At 33.7% G+C, this 22,742-nt stretch overlaps 1 protein-coding gene across 1 annotated transcript in view; it reads right to left on the bottom strand.

Annotated features, from left to right (window-relative positions):
• mslnb (mesothelin b) overlaps window positions 1–22,040 on the bottom strand; it is a 77,694-nt gene extending 55,654 nt beyond the window's left edge. Inside the window, exons 1-11 of the mRNA XM_030126689.1 lie at window positions 21,895–22,040; window positions 16,039–16,131; window positions 13,176–13,194; window positions 13,018–13,054; window positions 12,245–12,304; window positions 5,522–5,644; window positions 3,305–3,504; window positions 3,121–3,224; window positions 1,474–1,586; window positions 1,061–1,369; window positions 68–142 (exon numbers count right to left, since the gene is read on the bottom strand). Of these exons, the coding sequence (XP_029982549.1) occupies window positions 68–142; window positions 1,061–1,369; window positions 1,474–1,586; window positions 3,121–3,224; window positions 3,305–3,504; window positions 5,522–5,644; window positions 12,245–12,304; window positions 13,018–13,054; window positions 13,176–13,194; window positions 16,039–16,093 (1,095 nt within the window). The 5' untranslated portion in view covers window positions 16,094–16,131; window positions 21,895–22,040. The remainder of the gene's footprint in view (window positions 1–67; window positions 143–1,060; window positions 1,370–1,473; window positions 1,587–3,120; window positions 3,225–3,304; window positions 3,505–5,521; window positions 5,645–12,244; window positions 12,305–13,017; window positions 13,055–13,175; window positions 13,195–16,038; window positions 16,132–21,894) is intronic.
• Window positions 22,041–22,742: the final 702 nt, after the last annotated feature.

Consider the following 22,742-nt stretch of genomic DNA (forward strand, 5'->3'; position numbering starts at 1 on the left):
ACTTTGCATTCCACATGGAGCTGTGCACGCATTTATACATAAAGTATGTGCATGTGTGTGTTTGTACCTGTTTTGTGAAGGACACAAAGCCATGAACGAAGCTGCTGACTGGTCTGAAAACATCCCCGAAAACAGATGAAATCTGTGAATGCGAAAAACAAACTCTTATCACTCTGTACATCTGTATTATTAATGTCATAGTCATTTTAATCATATTTGGGTGAAACTAAAGACATTTTGACTGATGCAAACTGAGTATTACTGCCCCACCACCACCACACACACACACACACACACACACACACACACACACACACACACCAAAAAAAAAAAAAAAAAAAAAAATCACATGATTGTTAAATAATAATATAAAAGCAGTGGTCATCATCACATTACATTTTTACATTAACACAACTGAAACACAACTGACTAGTAGCACTTCTAAAAATTTAGCCTAGCTTCCATGTCATGTGACTCCAAATCTATGCCATTAAGGTATTATTACACTAGACAAATAAGATATATACTTGTTTTTAATTAGATTTAACTGCTTCCTCTATTTTATTTTAATATTTTCATGCAAAAATGTCACAATTAGAATCTCATATAATATATAATCTCATAATTTCATGGTATACGTATGTGATATTTTATTATTGTGGTTGTTGTTACCTTGTAATATAAAATTTCTTCAGACACTAGCAGAAACAAAAAGAACAGATACACTTCTAATGTAGGATTCATATTGAATTAAAAGCTGATACTCAAGGATGACTTCAAGTCTGGGGGGGGGGGGGTAAAAAATGCACAACAAATATTCACTGATTAAACCCAATCAAGAGGCAAACTCAAGTGTCCCTGTTATCGCTGCGTTCTGGTCTGTCCACATTACTGAAGTCTCCATTTTAGGAAGGTTAACATGCTGCAGTAGTGTGGGCATTAGATGTAATCATAGCAGATGTTGTTTGTGGACATAGTCTTATAAGTCATCAGATATCTGTTGGTTTCAGTACCTGAGCTGGGAAGACCTGGCAGTACTGGTAGAGTTCAGTAAAGGTACCTGGTTTAAACTGTGATGTGGTGATGGTGGTCTGTATGGGTCACGTTTGGGTCCTCCAGGGTAGGTAAGTGGATGTCCAGGGCTGGTCGGAGTGTGATGTCCTCCTGGACTCATGGTGGTTCCATAGTGATGTCCAGGGGTGGTCCAGTTGTGGTGTCCTCCGGGGTTCATGGTGGAACGAGGACCAGAGCCCCCTGTCATCAAACTATGGAAGACCAGGCTTAAGGTGTCATTATCCAAACCCGCAATGTGGGGATTCAGTAGGAGCTCAGCTTTCTGAGCTGGAGACAGGAGGTGGAGAACTTCCAGCTGAAGAGGAGAAAGAAATGAGGAAGAAGAGGAGGACGACGACAGAGTCAGAGGAGTTTACTGCTGTTCATGTACATCCAAAAAGTCATAAAAGTCAAACTCACTCCACTGAAGACCATGTTGAGCGTTGAAAAGTCCTTCACTCGGGCCATGACACTGAAGGCACCAAAATTCTTCATCAGCCAGTCCTCACTGTTTTCATCCCGCTTCACACAACCTGCACAGAGAAGTCACACAGGAAGATACAAGAACATGACATAACAGGAACATAAAGATACAACAAAGTTAGTCATTATAAAAACATTGGATATGTGCATCACAGATTAAATTCAGCCTAGAATCAGAATTTGTGTATGTACATTTGGGGATTGTGCATGTGCTGGTGGTATACATTAACTGGTTATAGGGGTTGTTGAAAACTGCATTTGCTGGTAGAGGTGGGGCAGGACCTGGTCTCACCTATCAGACCATACTCAACCCTTTATCTGATGGAGCATGTGGCCTGTGTGAGACTGATTTTAGCCCCTTGACTGGATCAATATACACATATGAATAAGTCACACTTTATATTGTAGTTATTTGATTAAATTTACAAAAGAGTAGTTTGTTTGAATTCCACTGCTGATTTAAATATTGGTTTTCCTGTGTTCAAGCTTTTCATCATTTCTATCTGTCATGAGTGGAAATATGAAATGAATCCTGCTAAAAATTCTAAAAAAAATTATCAAACGTAACTCCTTACTTCTAGGGACGGGAATCAAAAACCAGTTCTCAGCAGCTCAGTTCCTTGGAGTTATTAGTCTGCTTGCTTAAAGATTGTGCAACATCGTCGTGTCATTTCTGTGTTTTGGTTCAGAAGCCTCTAAAGTATGGTCGTATTTCACCAGTAAAGACGACACTAGGGTCATTGGTAACAGTTCCAGAGCTTCCATTATGACAAAGGGTTAAATACTTTCAACATTTACAAATATTTAACCACAGCATCCAATTAAACTGCACCAATGGAATATCTCTGATTGGCTGCTTACCAAAGGGGGCGGTGACTTTGGAGGCAGAGCCTTGACCTCTGTCACAGCCGGTAAGATTAAACTCCTCCTGGTTCTATCGATACTGTTAATTTTAGCGTCATTTCACTGTGTCAACCTGCTTTGTTATTGTTTTTGAATAATCTCCATGTCCTAGAATTACATTCCGATGAAGACGAGGCTCAGAGGCTGCAGCAGGTAGATCTAACACTCCTTTAAGTCAAGGTTAAAGACTCACCTGTTCACTGCTGCCTTTGACTAAAAGGCTTTTGACTTTTTAAATTTTATATTCTCTTTCAAAACTCTGCACTGCAATTCTTACTTTAATGTGTGTTTTTATTTTATTTTTTTTTATTTTTTTTATTTTATTTTATTTTTTTTTGATTTTATGTCTTGTTTTCTTAGTTGCTGTTTTTAATCACCTTTTACATGTTTCTTTTATAATGTTTTAAATGTGTTTCTTTTTTCCTGCCGCTGTATTTCAATGTCCTGTGTGAAGCACCTTGAATTGCCTTGTTGCTGAAATGTGCTATACAAATAAACTTGCCTTGCCTTAAATATGTCAAACTCACCCGGCCCATTACATCCTTCCATATTGTTTGTACAGGAGTCATAGATAAATGTGTTGAGATTGAGCCACAACCCGAATAACGTGTTTGGACACAAAGCTCGGAAATTACTCAACATCAACTTAAACATTAAATCTTATCAGAAGGTAACTTTTACCAGCCACTCTGTGTCCAGACAGGAAGGGGTACATAAAGAATGTGTAGATCCACTTCTGTCTCACTGGATTCATCTCAGAGAAGTGGTGACTGAACTCCTTTACCCTGCAGGAGCACAGAGGAGTAGGTTTACCGCCCAAATGTGACCGAATTTGAACAGACATGGAGGTGGTGAATAGTCTTACATCATCTGGTAGGTGGAGCAGCTGAAGTTCTTGGTGCTGAGGCAGGACAGGAAGTGCTTGGTGATGGATTTGAGCAGTGGTTTGATCTTGACCTCGAGCCACATCTCAACCAGGGCTTCATTCTGCAGAGGGTCTGGCTCATGGTTGAAGTCCAGCACACCCTGAAAACTCAGGAGTGGTACCCCTGTCATGCTGGATCGCTGCAGAAGTGATGCAACAAAACCAGAGTAGACATTGAAACATGTTGTGTAATGGACATACATGTGGAAAGCTAAAAGCATGTACACACATTTTTGCCAGAGTTTAACCCTTTCATGCATGAATTATGAGAACCTTAATCACATTTTTTTTCCTGAGTGTTTTTATTCCTCTTTAGGCATGAAAAAAACAATGGAATTGAAAATTTTCTTCTGAAAAAAAAAAAAAAAAAAAAAAAAAGAATAATTTAAAAAATGTAAAAAATACATTCAAAAAACCAATAATAATAATAAAAAAAATCTTATGAACCTATTTTTCATGAAGTTGCAAAAATGTCCACTCAGCTGGACACCACAAATTTAATTTTTGACGCACAGAAACGTGTATTTACTGATAAATTGTGTGAAAACTATGGGGAAGGCTTGTGATTCTGGGGGTTTATGCTCAGGAGAGATCTACATAATGTTCCCTATTCATGTCATAAAAGATATGCAGTGTCTTAAAACTTTGATAAAGATATGTGTAAAAAAAACAAACAAACAAAAAAACAACGAAAAGAACAACAAAATCCATGAATATATAAGAGAACAGCTGTAGAATAGCTGTCCACTGGAGTGACCAGTATGCATGAAAGGGTTAAAATCATGTGAATTATAGACAAAGTAATATTTTACAGAATGATAATCAGTTAATTTGTCTGAATAATGAACATTAAAGATGTCGTCTGTGCACCAAAACCGACCCACCAAAGGGTCCAATCCAGCCTACAGGATGAGTTTATGAAAATGCAAAAATTACACCGACAATATTAACAGTCAAAGGTTTTAAACTCATTTTAGTTCAGGGGCCACATACAGACTAATTTGATCTCAGTGGGTCGGACCTATAAAATAATGACATAACCTATAAATATATAATGCTACCTCCACATTGTTCTTTTCTTTTTTTGTTATAGTGTGAAAAAAATAGAATTACACAATAAAAACATTTACATTCACAAAGTGTCCAGTTGCAAAAAATATGAATTTTCTACACAATTGTGAACAATCTGAAATTTCTTCAGAAAAATCAGTGGAATATAAACAATAGATCACACTGTGATATGTGTGTGAGTTGATATACTGAGGCATATAATAACATTTTGGAGAACCATACAGACAAAGAAAAATTTGTAATACTAAAATGTTAGTGATAATTTATAAAGTAAAAAATAGCATTGCTCCTAATACCATTTAATTATTCTTTAAAATTAAGAGAGAGTAATTATAATTTAGAGGGTCTTTCTATTTTTGAATGTACTAAAGTGAGGACAAATGTGAAGTCCAGATGTATTTGGGTTGTGGGTGTGAAATTATGGAATGGACTTGATGATGAATTGAAGTTGTTCACTTCTTTGACAAAATTTTAAAATGCCTTAAGAATAAAATCATTTAGTAATATTAAGTTGAGATGGTAGATAGGTTTTTGTTGTTGTTGTTTTTTTTGTTTTAATGAGGATGCTCGACGCTGTACACATTTAATTTAATGTAAGTAGTAGATCAGGTGAAAAGGATAGGCAAAAAATAAACTTTTGCTTCTAGCCTTTTCCTTTTTTGGTTTTATGTTTATTATGATTGTTGTAATGTGCGATGATTAATGTACAAACCTAAAATCAACCATTCATTCATTCATTCATAGTTTTGTTACAATTGCATTTTTACTTTTTTGCACTAAAACAAATACAAATTTTTGAGTTATTATTTATAGGTTATATTATTTCACTGGTCCAATGCATTTCAGATTGAATTGGGCTTTATGTAGCCCCTTAAATTAAAATGAGTTTGACACCCCTGGGATGAATGTTGATTTGGAGTTTATTGCCCTTTACAGTAGTCTGTACAGATGTCAACGAGGAAATGCATAAAACATGATTCACTTCTGTGAGAACAAAAAAACTGGTCTGGTTACAATTTGTGACAACATTCCTCCAGGTGTCTGACAACTGAACTATTCCTGTACTGTTGTGAACTAATCTGTTACCATGAAGGTGTACACGTCCATCAAAGCCTCCAGTATTTGTTTCAGCCTCCTCATGTGGTCTCTCCCTGTGTCTGTCGACTGCAGCCCCACACATTGGAGGAAGTATGAAGCCGGATCGATCACCTGGGAATGACGCAAAAACAGAACATAATAAAGAAGGGGAAAACAAGAAGCCTGTGAAAAACCGCACCCCACTACATACCATTACACCCATGTAAAACCACAATCTGTTAAAGGAGCGATATTTTGCTTTTTAAAATGGAATTGTGTTTATTCGTTTTTGTTGGTTTGCTTATTTATTTCGAATTTAACATTAAAACCAAACAACAAAAAGATTTATATATAAAGAAAGGAAAACATTTGAAAAGGAGGATGAAATTTAACTTATAATCTCCCGCCCCCTTACCCCATTCTTCTACCTACCCTTAAATCTCATGTCAGATCCCATAAGTAACTCAAAAATCCTACACATATCAGACGAAATTCTGACTGAGCACAAAATACAAAAATGCTATACATATCAAGGATAGACTCTGTCCATTTCGCAACAGTATTTGACATCAAAATAAACTCTGTCCATTTCATAGCAATCTAGAACAAAACAAAAATAAATTCTATTCATTTCATAGCAGTACATATCAAAACAAAAATAAACTCCGTCCATTTCATTGCAGTACATATCAAACAAAAATAAACTCTATCCATTTCATAGCAGTACATATCGAAACAAAAATAAACTCTATCCATTTCATAGCAGTACATATCAAAACAAAAATAAACTCTGTCCATTTCATAGCAGTACATATCAAAACAAAAATAAACTCCGTCCATTTCATAGCAGTACATATCAAAACAAAAACAAACTCGGTCCATTTCATAGCAGTACATATCGAAACAAAAATAAACTCTGTCCATTTCATAGCAGTACATATCAAAACAAAAATAAACTCTATCCATTTCATAGCAGTACATATCAAAACAAAAATAAACTCTGTCCTTTTCCTAGCAGTACATATCAAAACAAAAATAAACTCTATCCATTTCATAGCAGTACATATCAAAACAAAAATAAACTCCGTCCATTTCATAGCAGTACATATCAAAACAAAAATAAACTCTGTCCATTTCATAGCAGTACATATCAAAACAAAAATAAACTCCGTCCATTTCATAGCAGTACATATCAAAACAAAAACAAACTCGGTCCATTTCATAGCAGTACATATCGAAACAAAAATAAACTCTATCCATTTAATAGCAGTACATATCAAAACAAAAATAAACTCCGTCCATTTCATAGCAGTACATATTAAAACAAAAATAAACTCTATCCATTTCATAGCAGTACATATCAAAACAAAAATAAACTCTGTCCTTTTCCTAGCAGTACATATCAAAACAAAAATAAACTCTATCCATTTCATAGCAGTACATATCAAAACAAAAATAAACTCCGTCCATTTCATAGCAGTACATATCAAAACAAAAATAAACTCCGTCCATTTCATAGCAGTACATATCAAAACAAAAACAAACTCGGTCCATTTCATAGCAGTACATATTGAAACAAAAATAAACTCTGTCCTTTTCCTAGCAGTACATATCAAAACAAAAATAAACTCCGTCCATTTCATAGCAGTACATATCAAAACAAAAATAAACTCTATCCATTTCATAGCAGTACATATCAAAACAAAAATAAACTCTGTCCTTTTCCTAGCAGTACATATCAAAACAAAAATAAACTCCATCCATTTCATAGCAGTACATATCAAAACAAAAATAAACTCCGTCCATTTCATAGCAGTACATATCAAAACAAAAATAAACTCTATCCATTTCATAGCAGAACATATGAAAACAAAAATAAACTCCGTCCATTTCATAGCAGTACATATCAAAACAAAAATAAACTCCGTCCATTTCATAGCAGTACATATCAAAACAAAAATAAACTCCGTCCATTTCATAGCAGTACATATCAAAACAAAAATAAACTCTGTCCATTTCATAGCAGTGCATATCAAAACAAAAATAAACTCCGTCCATTTCATAGCAGTACATATCAAAACAAAAATAAACTCCGTACATTTCATAGCAGTACATATCAAAACAAAAACAAAAATAAACTCCATCCATTTCATAGCAGTACATATCAAAACAAAAATAAACTCTGTCCATTTCATAGGAGTACATATCAAAACAAAAATAAACTCTATCCATTTCATAGCAGAACATATCAAAACAAAAATAAACTCTATCCATTTCATAGCAGTACATATCAAAACAAAAATAAACTCTATCCATTTCATAGCAGTACATATCAAAACAAAAATAAACTCTATCCATTGCATAGCAGTACATATCAAAACAAAAATAAACTCTATCCATTTCATAGCAGAATATATGAAAACAAAAATAAACTCCATCCATTTCATAGCAGTACATATCAAAACAAAAATAAACTCTATCCATTTCATAGCAGTACATATCAAAACAAAAATAAACTCTGTCCATTTCATAGCAGTACATATCAAAACAAAAATAAACTCTATCCATTTCATAGCAGTACATATCAAAACAAAAATTTACTCTGTCCATTTCATAGCAGTACATATCAAAACAAAAATAAACTCTATCCATTTCATAGCAGAACATATCAAAACAAAAATAAACTTTATCCATTTCATAGCAGAACATATCAAAACAAAAATAAACTCTGTCCATTTCATAGCAGTACATATCAAAACAAAAATAAACTCTATCCATTTCATAGCAGAACATATCAAAACAAAAATTAACTCTATCCATTTCATAGCAGAACATATCAAAACAAAAATAAACTCTGTCCATTTCACAGCAGTACATATCAAAACAAAAATAAACTCCGTCCATTTCATAGCAGTACATATCAAAACAAAAATAAACTCTATCCATTTCATAGCAGAACATATCAAAACAAAAATAAACTCTATCCATTTCATAGCAGTACATATCAAAACAAAAATAAACTCTGTCCATTTCATAGCAGTACATATCAAAACAAAAATAAACTCTGTCCATTTCATAGCAGTACATATCAAAACAAAAATAAACTCTGTCCATTTCATAGCAGTACATATCAAAACAAAAATAAACTCCGTCCATTTCATAGCAGTACATATCAAAACAAAAATAAACTCCGTCCATTTCATAGCAGTACATATCAAAACAAAAATAAACTCTATCCATTTCATAGAAGTACATATCAAAACAAAAATAAACTCCGTCCATTTCATAGCAGTACATATCAAAACAAAAATAAACTCTATCCATTTCATAGCAGTACATATCAAAACAAAAATAAACTCTGTCCATTTCATAGCAGTACATATCAAAACAAAAATAAACTCTATCCATTTCATAGCAGTACATATCAAAACAAAAATAAACTCTGTCCATTTCATAGCAGTACATATCAAAACAAAAATAAACTCTATCCATTTCATAGCAGAACATATCAAAACAAAAATAAACTCTATCCATTTCATAGCAGAACATATCAAAACAAAAATAAACTCTGTCCATTTCATAGCAGTACATATCAAAACAAAAATAAACTCTATCCATTTCATAGCAGAACATATCAAAACAAAAATTAACTCTATCCATTTCATAGCAGAACATATCAAAACAAAAATAAACTCTGTCCATTTCACAGCAGTACATATCAAAACAAAAATAAACTCCGTCCATTTCATAGCAGTACATATCAAAACAAAAATAAACTCTATCCATTTCATAGCAGAACATATGAAAACAAAAATAAACTCCGTCCATTTCATAGCAGTACATATCAAAACAAAAATAAACTCCGTCCATTTCATAGCAGTACATATCAAAACAAAAATAAACTCCGTCCATTTCATAGCAGTACATATCAAAACAAAAATAAACTCCGTCCATTTCATAGCAGAACATATCAAAACAAAAATAAACTCCGTCCATTTCATAGCAGTACATATCAAAACAAAATAAACTCTGTCCATTTCATAGCAGTACATATCAAAACAAAAATAAACTCTATCCATTTCATAGCAGTACATATCAAAACAAAAATAAACTCTATCCATTTCATAGCAGTACATATCAAAACAAAAATAAACTCTGTCCATTTCATAGCAGTACATATCAAAACAAAAATAAACTCTGTCCATTTCATAGCAGTACATATCAAAACAAAAATAAACTCTATCCATTTCATAGCAGTACATATCAAAACAAAAATAAACTCTGTCCATTTCATAGCAGTACATATCAAAACAAAAATAAACTATCCATTTCATAGCAGTACATATCAAAACAAAAATAAACTCTATCCATTTCATAGCAGTACATATCAAAACAAAAATAAACTCTGTCCATTTCATAGCAGTACATATCAAAACAAAAATAAACTCCGTCCATTTCATAGCAGTACATATCAAAACAAAAATAAACTCTATCCATTTCATAGCAGAACATATCAAAACAAAAATAAACTCTGTCCATTTCATAGCAGTACATATCAAAACAAAAATAAACTCTGTCCATTTCGTAACAATAATACACATAACAAAAGTAAAAATTGGACCAATGGCCCTGTAGCTTACCGGCCAAATTAAAAGCTTTGGGAAATGTATCCAGATGCCATTTATTACCACCCAGTTATGAGTATTTATTATATTACAGAAATAGCCCATGTTTTGGTCATATTCCAATCAGATCTGTAAAAAATTCAAATTTCAACTTGATATCATTTATATTTACTGAGTTATTGCATCGATCCACTTCCTATCCCTTATAATGGGGAAATTTTTCAAAGTCGCACCAAATCCAGAATCCGATCCGGATCAAAATAATTTCAATACCATGTGTTGACATCATCATAAAGAAGCTGTATGCCAAGTTTGAAGTCAATCAGAACTGTAGTTTTGGAGAAGAAGACGATTGAAATGTTTTCCCCATAAGAGCCAATGTTAAATTTTCCTGAAATTTTCATCCAAATCTATCCATAACTTTTTGAGTTACCTTGCACATGGACAGACAAACAGACAAACAGACCAACGCCGGCAAAAACATAACGTCCTTGGCGGAGATAATTAAGTAGGAATTAAAACAGGTTGTAGAAATCCACTCAATTTTTGCCAAAATGAATACAAAGATAGCTTTGCAGCACCTGGAGGGTTCAAATTCAAACTTAGGGTCCAAATACACAAATAAATGTACCAAAGACTAATAAAAGTGGGTTTAGCAAAATATGACCCCTTTAACTAATGAACAAGTTGTCAATAGTATTCAAAGCACAATATTAATATGTTTTAAAAAATCCTCAACACATCACACAGTTTATCTTGTAACTGACAGAGAAGATTATTCAATAATATAAAAGCTGTAGTCATCAGCTCATTAAATTTTCACATTAACATAAATGAAAAAAAGCACTTGTAGCAAATCTATAAATCTAATTAACAGCTGAACAGCTTCCATGTTATGTGATTAAATCTATGCAAAAAAAAAAGAAGGTATTATTGCACTAGACAAATGATACCGATATTTGCTTTGATCAGATTTTACTCCCTTTTCTATTTTATTTTAATATTTTCATACAAATATCAGCTTTAAAAACATATGCCCATGCTTTGTGAAAATCAGTCGACGCCTAGGCTCAATTTATCTCATAATTCTATCGTATATATAAGTTTTTCAGAGGGAATTTTTGGAGAGGGATCAATGTATTCACAGCCATGGGTGTAATGTAAACTATCAACTGATGCAGTACACTGTAAGCCCGGAATTTGTATTTACTAAAATGCTTTAATTAGAATGCACTTAAATGATTTAAGTTTTATGATGTTACTATAAAATGTTCAGTATATTCTACTAATTTGTAGACATAGTTGAAAGAACGAAAAAGTTTAAGTTGAATGGAATTAAATCACTAAGTTTTAGTCATGACCACACCTTTTTGTCTTCGCATTGCATTGTGGGTATTGGGCATGTTGTTGAAAATGTGTTATTTTTCTGTGCAGGGGTTCAGCAGGGTTGTGGTGTTAGTGTTAATTTGGATTTAATTTGTGTATGGCAGTGTTCATTGGCCTTTTTGTGTTTGTTTTTGTATTTTTGTAGAGCTGCACCATGAGTCAGAGCCATAGGAAGAACAATGGGTTTCTTATTCATCGAAAGTCTTTTAGCCTTGTCAACTTAATAGCACTTCTTGTACTGTCAAGTGACATAGAGTAAACTTCCATTCATACTACAATATATAGTCGAATAATTTCAAAACTATTATGGTCAGGGATAGAATTTTGAGTTTGATTAACTTAAAAGTAGTTGTTTAATCAATGATAAATTAATCTGGCTGCTGTTGAGAAAATTAGTCAGTGTAACCTAAAATGCTGAGTTGAATGGTTGGATAGTGGGGTTGATTTTACAACGGATTTAAAGTACAAGTAACTTGTCTTTTAATGTTTCTACTTAATACTTTAAGTTCAACACTTTTAGCATTAAAGTTGAACCTACTTAAACCAATTGATTAGTCGATCATTACTCAAATCATTTATGTGCAATCACTTGCCTCAAATTTTTTGAGTAAACACTACTTATCCGGGCTTACAGTGTATATGAAGATTATCAGACACAGCGTTATTTTGACAGGCTTTGCTACACTTTACTTAGTGAGTGTTACAGTCTGTGGATACGTACTGATAATTTATTGATGGTATTTGTAGTCCTGGGTGTTTTGTGGTTTCCGGCCTCCCCCTCCTGTTGGCAGTTTAGAATATTAATACAATATATAACCTCTTTAAGATAACAACAAACTACACAAAGAAGAACTTCTCCTCAGAGTCAGTCAGTTAATCAGTAGCTTGGTGTTTCATCCTACTGAAAATCAGCTCTTGGCATTTTAATTACAGGTTTTGTAATAATGCATTGTTCATATCTGTTGCGCTATACTCTGAGAGAACATGTAAATGTGAACAAAATACACCTTGATCTCGGTATGTGATTTGAGCTACATATCAAATAGTATTAAAAGTAACCCAAGAATCCTGATACAATCACACTGAAGCGACTGTATCAAAACTAATTTGAGATCACATTTCTGACTCACAGCAGCATTCTTTCGTTTCTGTTCCCATCTATGTTAGTTTTTCAGGTCTTATCAAAATTATTACGTGAATTTAGTTTCATTAGGAAATTCTTAATTTCTGTGAGCTTCCCTACAGGGACCAAACTACATTGTGTTGTGAAATAAACATACAATCTGCTCCACTGGGCATGAAACAGAAGCAGAATGAACAAACTGACTTTGAAGATCCAAACGCTTAATGGACCAAAAAATATCACAGATTGGCACGTGATGACAGGCTTTGATAAAGGGCTTATCATTAAAAGGTGTTGTGGAGTTATCTGACATAATCAAGGAGGACAAAATGCAGGACAGGGTTGTATATGCGTGACAGGGCTGTACTCACCTGTCCACATGTTTGTCCTGTAACGCAGGATACATTTCTGTAGATTACATCAGTGAAGGAACGAGACGAGTGACAACAGATGGTTCATTAGAACAGGATGACGTCACACCTTATGCTCCAGTAGATTTGTTTTCAAATATGTGTCGTTGTAATCTTACCTTTGTGCATTTGTTGTTCCTGTTAGGAGATACAAAGTTCACAGTTTAAGCTCAAAATAGATTCCCAAAGATCCAGATCAGACAGGGACAGATTGAGAACATCTAGAACACAGGTGTCAAACATGCGGCCCGGGTGCCAAATCTGGCCCGCCAAAGATTCCATTCCGGCCCGCAGGATGAAAGTGCAAAAATTAACCTGATAAATAAACCCATAACCATAAATAATGACAACTACAAATTTTCTTTGTGAAAAATTATGTGGAAAAAATTTAAGTGAAAAAAACCCCCAAAACATTACACTGTGAAAATATTTACATTTACAAAACTATTCTTTCACAATAAAATGCAAATAAATACATAAATAAAAACAGAGATGAACAACCCAAAATGTGCAATTTTAACAATATTCTTCCTGTTATTCAATGTTTTGTGCATTTATGGATCCACTGTGATCTGTAGTTGTGTTAATAATAAGAGATGTAATATTGTAGAAATTGTTCAAATTTTAGTTCCAAACTGCAAAATTTTAACAATATTCTGCCTGTTACCAAATGTTTATGTAACATTGTGTGTAAATGTACATGTATAAATAATAAATTGAAGCATAATATTGTTAAAATTGCACTAATTTTTCAAGTGAAATTTCTGTTTTTTCAGGGTATTCACATCTTTTTTTGTAAAATGTAAACATTTTCATAATATAAATGGGCTTTTTTTGTACTAAAGCAAAAAGTAAAAACTTGGAGTTGTCATTATTTATAGGTTATTAAGTCATTATTTTACTGGTCTGACCCGCTTGAGATCAAATTGGGCTGAATATGGCCCCTGAACCAAAATGATTTTGACACCCCTGATCTAGAAGGACAAATCCATTCCTTGTACTCCACACACATTTGTCTCATTGGCTTCTTCTACTTAGATTAGGAATTGTCAGGATGTCGATGCAGCCACATTTCATCAGCCTTCTGAATCTAACAAACTGCAACTGATAACTATTTGTGATGGATTTTCAACCAGATCTTGAGGAAATAGAAATAAATAGAATATATTTTCTGACTTTTAATCATTTACCACTGAAGAACTTCATGCCTTTGCTTTAATGGTCAGGTGGTAAATGTGGTAAATTCCAGAGGCTACAGTGTTTACAGATCAGGTAAAAATGTGGGAACATAAATCACATCAAAATTAACCATAACTGTCATTGAAGAACTTGTAGTGTACGGTGGCCTTAGGGGTCAAAACACACCAACATTTCTGAAAACACAACATTTTATATCATTTCTGTGAAACGTGTTTGTTAAATGCCACTGTGTTTTTTGGAAATGTTGGTAATGTCAGTTTTCACATTTACTTTTTTTCTTTTTGAAACTTTTCAAATCTTTACTTCTACTGTGTTTTAATGTATATATGAAAATGTAATAAAAATAATAATGATAAAAATTACTCTGATGTCTAGTACGCTGTCAAAACTAACATAAGTGAATATATTATTGACATAATTTCTGTTAGAGCTCACTGTGCAAAAGTCGAAATCAGGCTTTAACTTTGTTGTTTTCTTGGGGCTGTAAAGTTTATCTTTATTTCTCTGTCCACATGATCCCATATCACTTCTACAATATTCATATATTTTCTGAAATGCATGACCACACACATGCATTTCTCAGTTTTTGTTGTGATATTTGTACAACTGGAAATACATACGACTCAGAAAACGAATGAATACAGCAAATACATATTATACATATTAAAGAGAAATTGTAAGAAAATGGGACATTCTGAGGGTGTGCAATATAACACAAGATCATTTAGGAAAACAACCGGACAGTCAAGATTTGCTGAATCCAAGTAAAGGTCACACTAAATACTGACTTGACTTGAAAAAGCTGTTTCATTCTGATCTTGCGTGTGCTTTAATACTGTGCGCATATTTCCTGCATATTTCTTGATAGGAATAAAGACACGCCCCTTACAGCCCTACAAAACAACAAAGCTAAATGTTGATTTGAGATTTTTGCTTGGTAACGTGGATGTAAAATACAGTTTTGTTCGGTAGAAACAATGGCATATATCAGCCAATATCTCTTTGATTTGAAGGGAGAGAGATGAATTTACACTAGACTACACAACTATGTACACTATATGAACAACAATATTAGGACACGTCACACCTACAGCTTGTAGGAGTTCCCATTCCTACTGATTTGAAATATCTGATAAATGCTAAATCAATTTATATTTTTTTTTTACTTTAATGGATGATTTTTCTTCCTGAATGAGAGGTAAAGAATTCAAACAGTTACTTGTGGTTGTAAATGGTTAATTACAGTCAGAACATGAAAAATATTATGAACGATTAAAATAATTAAGATGATTAAAAAAAAGCAAGTAAAGCAAAAATATGGAAGATTTACAAGAAAAGTAGATGACAATGTACACAAAAATAACTCTAAAGTCTACATAAAAACATTTATTTCAGTTATATTCCTTAATAAAATTATATGCTGGCATTTGTCACTGTCATTTTGTAGCACAGCACCTTGTTAGCAATGAAACACCGGAATTCGGTGTGTACCAATACTGTTGTCCATGTAATGTGCCATTAGTAAATAAATTGTGATGAAATTATCCTGATGTCTGCTTCATGTCGATATTTTCTTTATAGTTACCAGGGAATAAGAGAATATATAATTAAATAAGAACATGAGCCAAGCCATTAGACACTGTTTGTTTTGGTCTTTTCCGGATGTTTCATGACAAAAAAAAAAATTAACTATGGAATAGTTGGAGAAAAGGAAGATGGATTTGTCCTTTAATTGCATCACTATCTTTTGTCAGAAACAAAACAGCAATTATATGTTCTTACCGTAGTAGTTTCCCAGTAGGTAAACCAGTAAGAATAAGTAGCATGATCTCATCATGTGATACAGGTATGTCCCATGGGATGGGAGGGTTTGTGCTGAAAGTCACAGGGGAGGGAATTGGAGAAAGCAGGTGACACGGTCAGATATTGAAGATCTACAACACTGATAGAGGATTAGGAATGATTTATGGCTAGGTAGAAATTAAATATTATAAGAAGCACAAAACACAAAGGGTTAAATGACTCAGGTTTACATCTTACGTAAAGATGCTTTTCACATTTTTCACATGAGAGCATTGTCATCACTGCTTAAAGCTGAAGAACTGTCTGAAATAAAGCCCTTGTGACTGTGTTGACTGATAGGAATCAGGGAGTGGCAGATACTTTACCATCACTCACATAATACAACCTTTAACAAACCGGCACAAAGATGATCCGACAATGGACGGATCAGTGGAAAAAATGCTGTAACTCTACACCATTCATCTGCAAACAATGACAACAAAGGCCTAAAGCACATGACCCTGTCCAAAATACATTTTATAATAAAACTGTCAGAAGAAAAATTACAATTGTAGTTTCCTTTGGTTTTTCTTTACATAATTATTCCCATGAAATTACAAAAGCCATAACAAGAAAGGAAAATCAGGCTGTGAACTAAACAACTTATTAGTTAACATTTTACTGTATTCTACCTTTAAGACTTTAATCATTTTTAACCTGTTTAACCCTGACCATATTTTCAGGGGAAAAACACCTAAAAAGACATACCCAAAGTAAATGAAGAATTACTCCACAATAATAAGGTTCATATGGATGTTCTTGGTGTCTGTGGACATTTAGAGACCTCACAGAATCTATTCCCATTGTCTAAAATATTGTATCTATTACTGCCTGAGTAAACTGTAACAAACTAAAAGAGAAATTAGAATTTTTTATCCTCGCCTGGTTTTTTTCAGCTGGATTGACAATGATATGCATAAATTAATTGTTCGTGTCGGAGATTTTTAATAGTGTATATTTCACCCGACAAAGATTAAAAATCATGTTTGAACATTAAAGTTTGCACTAAAATACACTTTTGATGTACTTTTATTAACATTAGGGTCTAAACTTTGAGCAAAAGTTGAAAAAAACATCCATTGTCCTGATTTATTATATTTTTGTAGTAGATAAATATTAATTTAATTTTTTAGGCCTGCGGGTGGGCCGATAGGGCTATAGGGGTTTTAATGTTCAATAATGTTTGCTATTCATAACTTGTTCTTCTGTGAGGATCTATTTCTCTGTTACTGGACTCACCACCTCACCTTCTTTTTTCTTTTTCCACCATTCCCTCATTTCAGCCAGTTGAGGCAGAAGGTTAGTTTTATTAAATGAATAATGCTAAGTACTGTGTGTATCTATATATTAGAATGAGTAAAATGCAGAAACCAAATTTCTCTACAGAGATATAGATGTTCAAAAAAAGTTAACTTTGAAAATTTAGATGGAATTTTGCCTTCTCACAAGTCAAGTATAATTTGTTGTGTTTCTATCAGTCTGATAGATTTTTCCATGATTTGGTGCTAAAACTAAAATGATCACCTCAAAGTTATATGCCTCCTCAGGCAGTCACTTTACATCCCTGTGTGTTCAGACTCATGATACATGTAGTGAAGACTTCTAAGTGTTTAACATAAGGAATGAAAGCTACAGGGGCTAAATCAGGAATAATAAAGACACCAGAATTAAGATATACACCTTCCTTTTGCAGCTCTATCCTCTCCTATCCTCAAAAGGTTAACACAACAGTAAGCAGAACTGACCAGACATCATTTCCTTCTGTTTATGGAACATTGATGTTTCAGCAGAATTTGCAGTAGATTCTCATGAGTGATTGGAAATTACAGCTCTCAATCACATATTTAACCCCCAACCTGTCTGAAAATCCATGTGATTGGACAAAATCAGACTTTCTACAGCCTGAAAACATAGGTAAAGAGTAAATGCAGTAAATGCAAAAGTGTGATGACCTCACAGACCACTAGATTTACAGTATGCTGAAAGGTAATTGTGGAATTTTTGCCCAATGATGCAGTTGCAATTGGTGCAATTGGGTGGTGCACTGGCATAGTGGTTGGCACTTTAGCCTCACAGTTGAAGGGTTTGGTGATTGACTCCCTATTGGACCAGGCCTGTGCATGTTGAGTAAATGTGTTCCCTTTGCACTGCATGGAGGTCCTTCAGGTTCCCAGCTCACTGGTTCTAATGTGCTATGTTGCTAATGCTAAGTGCTGTGTCTCTTAGCATGGGTAAACTGCAAAGACAAAAAAAATTCCTATGATTGTTTGCACAGGTGAATATTGTTAGAAAAATAATATAATAATGATAATAAAGTGAATTAACCTCACAAAAATAAGAAAAAAAAAGGAAACTACCAAGCATTGCTGCTGCAAGTGCATTTTTTATGAAACAGAAGCTGTCATAGTATCGACATATATGATGCCCTGACACAAGGAAGTTATTTCCATTAGGAAGTTGGATGTCTACAATTTCAGACTGGTTTTACATCGAAACTTAGTGTTCAACAACAGACACTAACCTGTTTTGGCACAGTTGTCGTTTTTGAGGGTTTCACTGTGACCTTGACCTTTAACCACCAGAATCTAATTAGTTCATCCCTGAATTTAAGTTTGTGCCAGAAAGAAATTAAGAAATTCCCTCAAGGTGTTCTTGAGAAATTTGTTCCACAGCTGACAACCCAGAAAAAATAAATGCAACAATTAATCACCTGACATAATTTACATCCAGATGTCATGTACAGTTTTTATCCCCGTATTATTTCTGTACTTTCAGTATTTTCGCACATGTGCACTACGTGGATAAATTTGATACAACACGCAGGGTGCTGGTTTTACACCAGTACTATTTTTACCCCTTAACTATGTAGTTTTGAATATCCAAATGAAGTGAAATTTACTACAGTAGTTACTATAGCACTAGCAGTAGTAGTAGTATAATAGTGGTGATTTCTACAGCAGTAGCTGTCCAGGAAAAGGTTCTTGGGTTGTTTCTAATATTCTGTTTCTGGGCTTTGTCGAGTCCAGTGGGATACTGCCCAATACACAAGTACTTGATCAACATCTCTGTCTGCTCCTTGTAGGCTGACAACTTCAACTCCAGTAATGTGGACTTTGACTCCAAATCCATCTTATATCATATATATTGGAATTTGCAATTAGCAATTACTGACTGTGTAGATGTAAGAGTAACACCGAATGCAAATTCATAATCATGCATCCATTCACTTTTATCGGACAAAAACAATGTCAACCATATATATACCAATAGTTACTATGGCATTGTGTAGCATGAACAATGTTACAGCGACTGTATCTTGTGCTCAAAGCTAAAGGTGATCCAAAGAAATAATATGTGTGACTTTTTCTGGTAGTGTGTATTTTATTTGAAGATACAGTATAATGCTTTAATAGTCTTCCTCTTTCTTTTTGTTATAGATTTGCACTGAAAGACCCTGTAGAAATGTCTTTTAAAGGCCTTTTTTCTTTACATTTTGCTTTTTATTTTCCAGTCCATATATTTTCAGTTTTATAGTTGTTCTGAGTGTGTTTTTACACACATATCTGTACTTCTGCTGGAGTAAAGAGTCTAGGTTTGGGCAGACTTAAATACTTCTATATGTCCACTTGTTACGTCTCTAACTCTGGTTACTGTTTCATTTTTTTCCCCCTGAATTCAACAGTTTACTGTAACTTTAGAAGAAGAAGACAAAAGCCAATAAATGACACAAAAACCCCCAGTACAGAGTCACCATGGAGTTGGGTGAATAGTTATGGATTTGTCATCATATTTTCATAATAGACAGATTCTTTAAAATCCCAGTTCATGTGAAAATACAGTTAAATAAAATGCTGCTTCTATTGGAGCTAGATCCAAGGTTTTATGAGACATTATAAATACATGAATGTGATCAACCATGTTACACACAATCACTCCCATGCTGCGTCACAACACTTTCCCCTAATGAATCCCTTCCTTTACAGTCATGTGTTGCAACACACATGCTTGCGTTAAAATAAATAACAGGTTAAAGTGTAAGTGTTTGCTCAGGGTTATTCTATCTCCATTCATTTGTAACTCTGGTGGCGAAAGACAAACACAGTTCAGATTCTTTGTGACTAATATGCTATTTTCAAAGCTAAGCAAAGGGTGGAATGTTTTTACAGTGAAGCTAGTCAACACATATCATGCCTATCACACACATATACTGCCTACAATCAATTTTCAAGTTTTTTTAATCCATATTATGTAAGAAAAAGTGAAAAATGAGAATAGGAAGGGTCTAGGAAACTAAAAATATAAACATCCCTTCAGCTGAAGATGAATAGCTTTATAATTAATCCAATTTACTGTTTTATATACGTCATATAACAAAAACTAAATCCACTAAAACATGTGTATAGACAGCTTTAATTGTGGGGTCCTGTATCTTTATTGTATATTTTCATTTTATGTTAAAATTCAAACATATTATGAGAATACAGTTGTGATGTTTCAAGACTGTAATCATGATTATTGGAGAAAAAGTCTTATTTTTTTAATACAGGAACAATATTATGTAAAGATGTTGAAATTCCATGCTGACCCAAATGCAGTACTGTGAATGCACCAGCTGCTGTTTGTATTTGATGAAATCTGTTTTGCTGCTGAGCCAACAGATTAATTCTTTCACTACATTTTTGCCACAACATGATTTATTAATTTCCTTAAAGCTACATTATACATAATTTCATAACTACATAATGTCAAACTGAATCTGTCCTCTGTCCGTCTAAAGCACAAGACTGAATATAAAAATATTCCTCTCCTCTACAGCAACAACAACATCACCTAAAAGGTAACTTTTTATTGTTGCTGTGGTGTAAAGCACTTTGATCAAAAGCGCTATATAAATAAATGTATCATTACTCATTATAACTAATCAATGTTAAAAGGAACCAGCTACAATGCAGTCTTCATATTGGTGCAAAGTCATGCTCAAATGTTTCATATCAAACCTTTAAGACAGACTTAATATTGTTATATGAGATGTTGTACAAGTAATGTCAGTATTAAAATAAGCAAAACATTTTTCTTCTACTGGGATATGATACAAACCACTGTCTTTGTTTGTTTCTGGTTAAAAATCATTGAAATGCATGTAAAGTTATATGTATTCTCTTACTTATATATTTTCTTACATAAGTTTATATCTCTAATGAAAACTTCGTAGAAAAAAATTACCTCAGTTTTGCTAGAAACAAGTTTTTTTTTTTTTTTTTTTAATTTCCTCATATTCTTTTTTCTAATTTAGGTTAAATACCTCAATATATCCTTCATTACTGTTCTAAGCGGCCATGATTAACATGTTGATTTCTGCTCACTGTGTTTCCTGTAATCCATCTGTCATTCTTTGTCATCAGTCATTTTAAAGGTCAGCTTTGGTAAAATATTTGCCAGGAAAAGTGTCTTCTTAAAGAATTGCAAACATTTTCTAACCACATATAATGAGGCAGAACTTGTTATTCCCACTGCTCAAATCCCCAATCCACAGGTTGTCACCACAGGTACACACTCACATAACAAGTACAGCCTGGTCTTGCAGCTCAAAGTGAAAATAAAGACAAATATTTAACACTTGCTGCCTGAACTTCACTGTCATATACACACTGTTAATGCTTTCTTTTGTCTTTCTGTGATATAAAACAGCAAGAACAGATTGATTTATGTGATATATTAATAGAGTGGAATCTGTAAAGGTGTTTGATTGGAAATAAAAATGACACAGGAAAATGAAATCAAAGCTGGAGGTCTTACCAAGTGGAGCTGGACTTCTTGAATGCTGTAAGCGCAGATGTTTAACTCTCTGTTGTGTCTCTCCGGTGACAGCTGATACTCAGGTGTACCAGCAGTTTACCTCCACAGGGTGTGTTGTCTAATGACAAGGACACAGGGATGGTGACTCCTCACGGCACAAAGAGGCGGGACAGGTCGTCTCCTTAAGGCGTGGATAGAGCAGATTAAGCACTTATGTGTAACAAACACTCAGCACTTCTATGTGTAAGGGTGAACCACAGCATGGAAAGCCAGATACACAAAATCTATGCATATTCTAAGTCAGGTTCAGCTCGGTTACACCCACTATTTGTTTTCAGCACCTCTGTCTTTGTTTACCATAAACAGACTGAGCCACAATATGAATATGTGACCCAGCCAATCATCTAGAGACTGGTCAAGCAAGTTTTAGAATGTGCAGCATGAAAAGACACATTATTTACATTTACAGTGAATACAAACACTATGCCAGAGAAGATGTTATCATATCTAAGGCTTATGAAAGTGGTATATGTATGGGAAATCTCAATTCTCAGGATAGTGGTTAAAAATTCCAGTGTGAAAAGCTCATACCAAAGCGCTGATAGTACACTTCAGAGTTGATTCTACATAAATCTCTATTCACCTGTGCACACAAAACATAAGACACAGATCCAGTTAAACCGGTTTCTTTATCATCTGAAAATGTGATTCATTCAGTACAAAGTGAAATTAGATGAAATAAGGACAATATATAGTATGTCGAAGGAAGTCACAAATGTTTTACCTAGATGATGGAAAATGTGTCAGACATGTTATTGTTATGGACGAATGTGTAAATAAGATGTTAT

The sequence above is a fragment of the Sphaeramia orbicularis genome, chromosome 1, assembly GCF_902148855.1.
Source record: "Sphaeramia orbicularis chromosome 1, fSphaOr1.1, whole genome shotgun sequence".
Lineage (NCBI taxonomy): Eukaryota > Metazoa > Chordata > Actinopteri > Kurtiformes > Apogonidae > Sphaeramia > Sphaeramia orbicularis.